At 39.0% G+C, this 11,457-nt stretch overlaps 1 protein-coding gene across 8 annotated transcripts in view; it reads right to left on the bottom strand.

Moving 5' to 3' along the window:
* Positions 1-3,466: 3,466 nt before the first annotated feature.
* CTBP1 (C-terminal binding protein 1) overlaps positions 3,467-11,457 on the bottom strand; it is a 228,122-nt gene continuing 220,131 nt past the window's right edge. For 6 of the 8 annotated variants that reach the window (XM_082759292.1, XM_082759299.1, XM_082759294.1 and 3 more), the window contains 2 exons: positions 10,137-10,254; positions 3,467-4,546 (listed from right to left, as the gene is read on the bottom strand). In XM_082759292.1, the coding sequence (XP_082615418.1) occupies positions 4,360-4,546; positions 10,137-10,254 (305 nt within the window). In that variant the 3' untranslated portion in view covers positions 3,467-4,359. The remainder of the gene's footprint in view (positions 4,547-10,136; positions 10,255-11,457) is intronic. The other 2 variants (XM_082759293.1, XM_082759295.1) reach the window with 1 other exon arrangement.

The following is an 11,457-nucleotide window of genomic DNA, read 5'->3' as shown; positions in this document are numbered from 1 at the left end:
ATGTGTCACTGACCTCAGTATAAAGGAGAACCGGCTAAAATGTAACCTCCTTGCTAAATACAGGTCAGCCTACATGACCTCATGTTCAACATGAGACAATAACTGGAATTTTGAGCTAGGGAAAGCCAAATTAAATAACACAGTTTAAAATTATAGTGAGGGTTATTTTGCATTTAAACAAACTACCAAAGGAAACAGAAAAAAAAAAACAAAAAAAACAAAAAAAAAAAAAAACAAAAAAAAAAAACAAAAAAAAAACCCGACATTTTAATATATAGAAATCTTTCTGAAATATTTACTTAAGCCAAAACAAGATACCAGGTTTAATGAAGAAGTATATGACACTTAAAGACTTTACAAAGTAGTCAGACAAAATGATCTAATATTACTCTCCTCTCTTCCCTTAAAACCAATGACTGTTTTCCCTCTCCTTTTTTTTTTTTTTTTTTTTCCTCTCCAATCTACAAAAGGTAGAAAAGTTAGAGTGAACTGAATGACTAAAGGAAACACTGGCAGTACTGCCTTACTTCAGGCAGAAAAGTGACATTATCAAAGTGTCCACTGAAATCAAACAAGGGAAGAAAGCTCTTTGGTCTGACGCAAGGAGCAAGTGGGTAACAGCCAGATTACAGCAGTCCCACTCATTGGAAAGCCAGCCTTCATCTTCTGAGGTGGGAGGCTGCACAAGAAAATAATAGAGGATTTTTCTCTAAAAAATAAATACCAAATTAAAGTAGACTGAAGGAAAAAACCTTGAGGCCTGTTATAAAGGAAGTCAAAGTGTTTTACCCTGAATGGAAAAAGCCTTTATTTGATATGACCTTTAAATGATATTCTCACATTTTGGATGAAAAAACAGTTAATTAATAAAAAACAAGCAAACAACAAACTGAAGGAACTTCAGGACTGACTCTAATTAGAAATCTTTCCCAGAGCCTCCCTGCTGATAGACACCTTTTCCTAATCCCCATTTATGTCTGTCTGTTCATGTCAGCATTTCTTAAGCATTTCTTCCTCCTCCTCAGCATCTACTTACTATTTATAAAGTCTTTTTCCCCAAGTCAGCCTTTGCTTTAAGCTAAAAGCCAAGTCACTCCTGTTCCTCTCACCCAACAAGCCCCCCAGACCAGTCATTTTGAGTCTGTCTTTGCTGTTACTTCAGCTAGAGCTCATCCTTTGGAAGATGCGTGCGCAAAACTACGTATCAAATGCTCCAGGTCCTGTGCAGCATCACTGATTCATTCCTATCCCTACCAAAAATACTTGGTCTGACACATCTTGTGATCCCACTGCTTTTTTCCACAGCTGCCCCACGGTGGCAATGAATCAGTCCTACCATGGGCAATCGCTTCTGACTCCTGACAAATCTTTGCTTTTACTTACAGCTACGTGACCCCGTGTTTGCACAACTGGTAACCATCCTTTGCTACCAGCCCATTCCTCGATACCATCCAGCTCTTGTGCAGCCTCCAGAGCCTCCTCTGTACCCCCTTGAGCCATCAGCACTTCCAGTCTGCTCGGCCTACTTCTTAGCCACGATCCTTAATTCAGGTAACAATAACAAAAACCAGAACCTCTTTGATTACTTCCCCTTTCACCAGTCCCAGGTCACCTTCCATTGCCCTCTTTGCCATTGCCACTTGGTATTTCCCCGCTACCTTCTGCACAAACTTTATTTAGCACATACTTTAGCAGATGGAGGAAATGGAATCACATTTCCACAAACCAGCAAAATCAGTTGTAAAAGACGTTAAGGTTAGTCCGGAAAAACAACCTTTGTTTATTACGGTTCACTTTTCCAATTAGTCATTTACTCAAAACCTTTTATATTTTGAAATCCGGTATTTGCCCTAAAGCTTTTCAGGTAGTAACCCAGAAGTCAGTACACGTGGCTCTTGTCATTGCTTGGATGACTTCTCCCTTCTGCTCCAACAGAAGAAGGAAGCTGGATTACTCTGCATCACTAAAACTGACCAATATATCTCAAGTCCCAGCATAAAAGCAATGATCATGCATCACCATAGTGGCAAATCCGTATTATACCCATCAGTGAGGTATTTCAGGCTCAAATCCTGAATAAAAGCTTTGCCTGAGCAAGCACGGATGATGGCCTGAACACGTGCAAGGACAGCAAGCTTCAGAGCTACTTGCTGTAAATACAGGTGTCTTCATTTTTTTTCCATTTATTGATTCACTGGAAACAAAGCTTACTTACATTTGCTGTGTCAAAACTGATCCATGAGAAGGAAAAAAAAAAACGCTTGGTTCTTCTCTAGAAATCTGCTTCCTTTGCTAGCAAGACTGTCAGCAATTCTCAGCAGCCAGATGTTAAATGTTTGTTTTACAAACGTTAAAGGAGCTTCTTCAGCCCTACAAGGAATCATCTTAAGACGTGAATTACCAGTGAAATATGAAAATCCATTTCAAGTGCAGGAGATTGCATTTGATTTTTTTTTCACCAATGTTTTGGCCACAAAGCCAACTAGAAGCCTCTCTGCTGGGATAACCTGCAGCTTACAGCTGTTTTCTGATGTTTCTGGAACGATTTTGCTATCAAATAAATCATGCTAGAGGACGTTTTTGTCTCTAGAAGGAAAAAACCTTCCACTCCTCCATGGAGACAAAATTTTGCTTGATGTATTCCTTGGGAACAGACACACAATTATCAGCCTTCCTTGGTTTGCAGCCTCCTGGCATTTTCCTAACAGAAGTGGAGGTGGGAATGGGAGACAGCAACTTTCCATGGATCCCATAAGAATTATTCAACAACACCCAGAAGTCGGCAGTTACTTGTTCAGATTAATGGTGAACACACAGGTAAGAGACAACCTACCAGGTTTATCTCCAGGTTGACTTCTCCCCATTCTCTATTTCCTTCATGCAGCAGCAAAACTTGCTCGTTATACTGTGCAGGGATGAAAGGACATCCTCAAAGGAGTGCAGTGATGCCAGAACAGCTTCCAGCTGAAAACCTACCATAAGAACACTTCTGCCTGTGAAACAATACAGCAAATCCAACCACGTCCTGCTGCACGCTTCCACCATCACAAAAGCAAATAAAACAATGGACACTTCTCACGTTGGACTTCGGCAAAAGACGTTTATTATTATTATTATTGTCGTGTTGCTGTTGTACCTGCTCTGCTCTGCCCACAGTGGTAGCATAAATGCTGTTACCATATTGTAGCTGACGATGCCGGTGTACAAATCAAAATCCATCTTAATTTCAAACTCCATTAGAAACACAGGAAAAAAAGATCAACATTTACGAAATGTAAAGGGAAAAATGGTATGGAAAGAATTTTTTTTTTATTATTTTTCAAGCTTCCAAGACGGTATTACAAACAACAGAGAGCAAAGTAAAGCTAGAAATGAAATACTTGACAGCATCTGTTTAAAAATTACAGCTAAGAAACCTAATAAAAGTTGAATAAACAGTTACTAGAAATAAAAATTTTTACACATATGATATTTGTCTGGGATTTTTATTTCTTTAAAATAATTCATACAAATGGTTACAGTCACAAACATGATTTTAACCAAAAATATTGCTAGCCTACCACATTACCAGGAAGGAATCAATGTAGGCAATGAAATGCTGCTACTTTTCAGTAGTCTAGTGCCTTTTTCGCATACCACCAATAATATATACTTTAACTGGTGACAAAAAGCACAATGCTCGTTTATACAAAACCTTTTTTTTCCTCAAAATCTCTTTGCAAGGTTGTCTTCATTTTGAAATAAGGGAATTCATGCCAAAATTAGGAGAAACGGTTTTTCTTTTGTTTACTAAATTATTCTAAAAAATAAGACAAGCAGGTAGAAAAAACAATGCACTGTGTGGCGTAGAAAGAAAAATGGGAAAAATTCATTGTCCTGAGAAGTTTGCCAACTGCCTCATTTTTGGGCATGTTTTAAAATATAAAAGAAAAGATTTTTAATCTCAAAATTGGTTTGTTGAATGCCTCCCTTATGTTTTTCCTTGTTGACAGCTAAGCAAACAAACCCTTTTTAATGTTCTAAAAACTGTACACAGACAAGTACATTCATGATATAATTAACTACTAACTTCTCTTGCTTAACAAAGAACCCATAGGACACAGAAACAGTGAATCAGTCCACTGGACAGGGACAAACTACAATTTATATGGAGGAAAAAATGCTTCCAAATCTTCTTTTTGTCTCCCACCTTTTCCTTTTATACTGTATATTGGACCAGTTTCTAAAACAATAATCGTCTCCTCCTGTAAGTTCATGGTTTTGCCTTTAATCAAAATCCAGGGTTTTGTGTTTGGTTATTTTTTTTTTTCCACACGCTGAAGTTGAAATCTCTGATGTTGGGAATGCTGTTTTCGTAGGCTACAATTGGTCGCTCGGGTGGTCTCTATCAGCTTCTGGTTTGACAGTTTGGCCGGGGGAAGGAGCATGGGGCGGGTGGGCTACAGCAGGGAGGCCGTGTGATAAAGACATAGGGTTGGGGACTATTCCTTCTACTGCCGTAGGTATGCCAGTTGGAGCCACGCTTACAACACCTGGGGGATACCTGCTGAGAGAAGAAGAGGAGACCACATGTTAAAACCCAGAGATGGCTGACAGGAAAGCCCACCTTGCCTCCTCCCAAAGGTACAGAGATGTTTATTTTATTTTCAGCCCAGTGAGACATACAGTTGGTTAAGCTCACGATGATACACCATATGTGGATGCTGTCAAATAAAGCAAAACATGCTGTGTTTCGCCCAAATGAGAAATAAAGACTTGCTAGGATTTGCTTTGGTTTGTTTTTTTGTTTTGTTTTGTTTTCTCCAATTTGAGATTTAATAGCAAGATTGACAGCATGGCAATGGAAACAACTGCTCGTCTCAAAGCAACTTGGGCTAGGTCTGCACAATATGTATGTCCTCTGGGACTGTTCCACAAGTTGACCTTTGGAAATTTTTTTGAAATTTTGACATTTTGCTGTTGTGGTTTGAAAACTATTTCTTTAGACTAATCTTGCAATCAGAGCTTTCTGACAGCCCCCTAAAAGAGGGATCACACTCACACTCTGAAGAGGACAAATTAACACCTATTACACCCAAGAATTATTATTTTTTTAAGCTCCAAACTTGCCACAGGCGTTGTCTGAAAGAGAACCAGTGCTAGTTATATAAACGGCAAATTGCTTTAGGCAGACTGCAAGAAAGAGAGATGCAAACACAGAACACTGTGGAAGGTTTTCAAGATTTCTTACTCTTTCTGGATGAACACCACAGTCCCTTTATAAATTTAATTTTAGGAATTTTAGCAATTTAATAAACAAAACACCCTCTGATTTAGCTTGATTTTATGATGGCTCTGATACTATCAAGCTAGAAGAAAAATCTTTCCAATCTACTGTTTCAGTCCCCATGTTCAAATGGAATTGATGAACACTTGTATCTCATGGTGCCTATACATAAAAAGAACAGCTATAAACAAATGACTTTTACAAAAATGTTTTCTCTTTAGCCAAGTACCTTGATCCCAGCTTGCTGGCCCACGCTGGCCACTTACACTGCCCCTTTGGTCCCATTCCCCATCACTCCATCAAACAGCTGCACTTATCCCTTCTTCTCTTCTGCTGTGTTCTGCTTACTCAAGCTCCCTAGTGAGAGCGCTACCCGTACTGAAAGCCTGAACACACAATCCTGCCACTTATTCATTGTGGCATTTGTTGGCCTGGTGTTTATTTAAAATTAAATGGAAGAAAAAGCGCATGTAGTCTAGGCAAGCTTTTTCAAATACCATGTTGTTCTGCAGGTGATTTTCCTCTCCTCTGAGTTCCGTACTGAATCCCTCAGGGAATTTCACCCCATTTCAGTAACATCTTTCCTAAAGTAATGCATGTTTGTACTGCTCACCCCGAGTTCCCTCAAACTGATACAAAATGAGCGCAGAACTTATGTAGAACAGCCAGGAAACTCTGAGGAAAAGCAGGATGAAATTCCATTTATTTGTTCTTTTTTCCACCACTTTTATTTTTGTTCTTTTTTCCACTTTTTTCCATCACGGGACCTGCTTTTTGCAGACTGTGCCACAGGGGCTCAGCGTGGCTATATGATGGCACAGTGACAATGAGGACACTGTAGGCTGGACCACTCATCCTGGGAAAGATTCCTACAGACCCTAGTGCTGGCTGTTACCTGGGATGGATAACCAGGATGTGAAGGACCACACCACCTGTAGGCTGGAGAACTTTGTTCCCACTTGTACACGTATTTGCAGGGCTTCCTGTGCTAATTCCTTCTCCAGAGAGGTTCCTTAGAATTAATTTGCAGTTGCTAATGGAATTAGTTGCTTGTTTCAGTACTTCAATTTGAATCTTATTAATCAAATTTGCTCCAATTCCTATGAAAACTGTCCGACTGGGTATTGTTTTATTTATTCAAATTTAATTTTCAAACAGCTTATCTGTTACTTTAGGTGCTTTGTAAAAATCACAACAAGAAATGACAAGAATTCCTGTTTATAAGCCCAACACAGCAACCATTTCCAACACAGACCCTCCCTTTTTCAAAGCCATCTTCCCTGAGCATACACACGCAGAACAGGGACAGATCAGGGCAAATTCTCCAACTGTGTTTCCCTCAGGAAGAAAAGTCAGAGCTTCCCCTCCTGGAAGTGGACAGAACTAGATGAGAAGCACTAGCAGTTATCTTACGGGCACGGTAAGCAGTCCAGACCACACATCTGTTATTCTGCACTTCAGATATTCTTTCTGTACATAAAAATGATCCCCATGGACACTGCGTTGTAACAACTGGGATTCTACCAGCCAGCACCTCTCCTCAGAAGCAAGCTTGCACTTCATAGAGTTGCTCCTAATCCTCCTCCTCTGGCAGCAGTAAGTCAAAACATTTTCCTTGTAAAATGTACACTGAGTTAAATTTTTGCAAAAGCAGGAGAGGTCAGTTACATCTCATCTGCTACTTCGTACTCTCCCTTCTCCCTTCCCACGTGGTCTTTATGCAAAAAAATACAATAGTCCTCTTAACTGGAACTGAAATACAACTTTAATTTCCATGTTAATCTCCAGTATTTTTTTATATTACGGTAGCACCTTTCACTACACTAAGCACTGTAAAAAAAGATGAGTCTGTCCCAAAAGCACTTAAAATTCAAGTGCCCAGGGCCAGGCTGAACCCAGGAGCTCCCTCTGAGCACCAGGCAGCCCTGCTGGGCTGGGCAGGGATGGAGCCTGGCAGGGGCTGCCCAGAGCCTGGGGGGCTCCTCCTGGGGTACTCCAGGAGCCGCCTGGACGTGGGGCTGTGCCCCCAGGTCAGGATGACCCTGCTGGGGCAGGGCTTGGAGCAGAAGGCCCCAGAGGTCCCTGGCAGCCTCAGGCACTCTGTGGTACTGTTAAGCACTACTGTATGTTACATTACATGCAGAGTCTAAAAATGACCAGTGAAATACCTCGGTGTGAAAAATCTCCTGGATGGTTACCATTATCTAACTACTCTCATCCAAGTACCTCTTAAGGACTGGGATATTCTCATCTCCTACCTGTTAGAAAGCAGAAAGATATGTCAAGATGTCTATAAATTGTACAACTACTGTTTACTGGCTGTGGTATTTCATTTCTCCTATAACCTGCTCTCTCTGTGACACAGAAAATGGCAGGGTATTATTTAGCAGGCAGCTCAGTAGCAAATTCACAGTAATAACACAAAAGCAGGGTATATTATGCCGCTTCACCAAGACTATTACAAATATTTCCTTCTCGGGAATATTGTTAATCTGCACTGATGGGATAGGTCCTGTGAGCCTAACCCTTTGTGTTGATGGGGTGTCTTGCCTTTTGCCTAGCAAATGGTTTTGTTTTCCACAAAAAATGAAGATATTCAGAATATCTAGATTATATTCTGCTGATGAATGTTCAATGTTCTTTGCTAGTGATAATATCTGATAATTTAAGAGCGCTCTCCTTTATCAAAATTCAAGTAAATGATATATCCCAAATTAAATAGCCTTGTTAGTTTTAGTTCACTGAAAGAGCTATTTGCATTTTTTAACATATAAATTATTATCCCAGGTCTTATCTTCTAATGCAATTACATGACTGTGATACAGTTATTAGCACATCTGAAACATCACACTGCCTGTGAAAGGCTCCACAACTCAGCTAGTTGAGCATAATCTTGCATTGCAAAGGGAAGACAGGAAAATTTGTTTCAAACAACCGGTTCAAATTCTGTATTTAATACAGCTAGGAATTAAGCACCAGCAAACACTGCTACTGAAACCTATCTCTTCATAAAGCTTGAGCTTCAAGTTCCATGTATTTCATACTGCACAAATAACAACTGCTTTAGCCCACACTCAAAGACCACTCTATCAGCCCTCCAAAAAGAAGCTTTTCGTATTTCTTGTATTACTCATGTTTCCCTCAAAATTGCCAAAGTGAGTTCTCTTTTGGATTTGAAAACAAATGCGAATTCGCATTTAACTTATGATTTATTTTATACTTTGAAAAAACTGACCGAAACAATGTCTACAAAAGGCATTTATTTCTGTTCTTATCCTGCTTAAATTAAATACATATGGTCTTTACCTTGTAAATTGTTAACTCCCCAGACGTTCCTAAGTTAAAAATCCATTTCTAACTGTGAAGCCTGCCTCTGCTGGGCTTGTGACTCCCCTCAGAAGGGAACAAGCAACTGCATTTTATTTGGGCACACAACCCTGCACTCAACTGCCACGACATAGTTAGAGTTATTACCCCCAGTTCAGGAACACCTGCCAATATCCTCAGCTGCATTCAGATATGCCCTGAGTAGTTCAAATTGAAGTCACTGAAACTAAATGCTGTGTGGAAGAGAATACATATGCTTGAATTTTTCACTTCAACAAATAAAAACAGCCTTCTTCAGATATTTAGGGCTATGGGTACTTTTCTCAAAAAAAAGTATCTTGACGTGCACTGAGGTATGTGTATGTTGATCAAATCAAGGTTATTCTTTTCCTTCGGTGAGCTTACAGCTACTGCTGAGGAGATTAAGGCAGAGGGTGGTGATGCTCCCTCTGTCATCTCTCCATCACTTTCTGAAGAGATTGCTAGAATTCCTTGGGACTTAAGAGCTTTGCCACACTTCTCAGCACTGCATGGTTGGGTTCTCATACAGCGTTAACACAAAACGAATTCCTACACGCAATAAAACTAAGGGACAGTCCTCCTGAAGAAGGACAATGATAAAAAAGATGTATGAAGAGTAAGAGCAGAAAGATTAGAAGAAAGGTTAAAAAAAAAAAAAAAAGTATTGAACTGCCCCTTCCCCTCAAGTCAATGTCTTTCAGCAGCTGTTTGTAGCTTTCTCAGTCACCTTCATCCTACTTATGAGTAAATACCATACTTGAAGACAAAAAAATTGCAGAGTTTTTTATTAATAAAAATTGCGTGACGCTCAGTACTAGGAAAATCTGCTGCTAGGACAGCTGCTAGGGCTAAAGGGATAGAGAAAGACTACCAAGCAAAGTAAACTAAGGAACATACATACTCAATGTGGAAAAAATTACCCCTTCCTACTAATTATTAAAAGCTGCTTTCACAGTTGATTGAGAACGCATCGATTAAAACCCTCAAATGCTTGTAAAGAACATCTCAAAAATAAAATGCAAAATTTAGAAAACACTACTTGAAACATATTTTCATAAACACCACAGGCTATTCCACTGTATTCATTAACTGAATTATTTGTTCCCTCATGTCTGGAGGCCACAAAACACACAGCAATACTTTATTATTGAAAGTCTTTCTTTAACCTACCGCTTTATCATTACCCTCAGAAAAAAAGAACAAAAACTTCCACTGCACTCACTCGAGATGACCAGAATTGTTTCAGTGGAACATATAGAAGACCGTATATTGTTCAGATATTACTAACCACAAAAAAAAAAAAAAGAAAGATAAGAAAAGGAAACATACTTATGCACTGCATGACTGATTTCAGTAACTAGCAAAACAAGATTATCTTCCTGAATGCAACAATTATGAAAACAATACAGTGGAAGCCTGATCCAAAGACACTTCATTTATTAATAGGAAAGTCATTTCTTTATTCCAGAATACTTACCTTTGACTTAGGCAAGTATTTCTTTTACACCTGCAGCGTGCTTACCTGTATGCAGCACCATTAAGCTCTGGATGAACAACTCCGGGATCCATGCTGGCCCAATGTGTAGCTGCAGTCAAATGATCTTTGTTAACACAGTTTTTCAGACTGTCTGGAATACGACCTAGGATGAAGCAAGGGAAAACAAACAAACAAAAATTACATTTAAATCATGTTATATACTCTCAATTTATCCAGATTAAAAACAGAGTTACAAACATTTGTGTATTTAAAATACATAAAAACACATTAAGAGATCATTTTTGATCCTCACTGCTCTCCTTTTGCCTGGGACTTAGTTGTTAATGTGCTGCTTTTTATTTCTCTCTCTCTCTTTAATATATCCTGTTCTTTATATACATGGTCTCAATAAAACAATAATCACTGAGATTCATACTTCCCAAGAACCTAAAATTTGAACATACAGCATGGCTGTATATATATTATAATACAATTTTATTATTACATGTAATATACAGATACAATCCAGATTTTCTTCATGGCAACAGGAGTATTTCCACCTATTTCAACAGACGATCATTTGGAGCCTGTGTTTTTTTCTGACAACTGTTTTCATGTATCCCTTCTGAAGTGTAATCTTGCTGTGGATTTGCGCACACACAGGCAGAATTGTAAAGCTGAAGACAACCACTGCTTCTGCTGGCAAGAGTACTCAAAGAATACTATCAAGACTTAACCATGCTCCACCATTAAGAATTCATTTTTTTTGGTCAAAGACTTACTACTCTTTGCTTGCTCTTTCTATCCATCAGCCTGGCCATGATGGGACTGCAAAAAAAGACCTTTCACAGAATTTAGTTTATCTAGCGAACACTATCAAATAGTTCTGCCTCCATGACCTGCACTTATACTACTAAAACTTCCCATATCTCCCATGCACAACCCAAAAGGGCTTCTTAGTCCAGTACTAGACAAGTACTACACTCGTAAATGCCCCACTACGAGTGTATTTCTACCATTTCCCTGATTAGAAATCATTTTCTAATGTTAGCTGAAATATATAACCACCTTATCTTCTACCAAAATTACCCATAAATTTAAGCAGTATCTTTTTCTGATGTTTACCCTTCTCAGGAATTTCTTGGCTGCGGCCATCTCTTCCCATCCCTCTCAGCCTTTATTTGCTGTAAGGCATGCTCTACTAGTCTCCCCTTGCAAAATACTTTTTATTTTAAACTTATGTCGTAACAGTATTTTCACTTGCCGTGCTTGCCCTCTTATTTCTTCCATTATTGTTTTCAGCAATCCTCCTTATTTACTATTTTCATATTCAAGGACATTGGATCTTTGCTTATTGTTTTTACTT

This window comes from Aythya marila (genome assembly GCF_965140915.1).
Source record: "Aythya marila genome assembly, chromosome: 4".
NCBI classification, from domain to species: Eukaryota; Metazoa; Chordata; class Aves; order Anseriformes; family Anatidae; genus Aythya; species Aythya marila.
The sequence above is the reverse complement of the archived record's forward strand: the minus strand, read 5'-3'. Positions and strand labels throughout refer to the sequence as shown.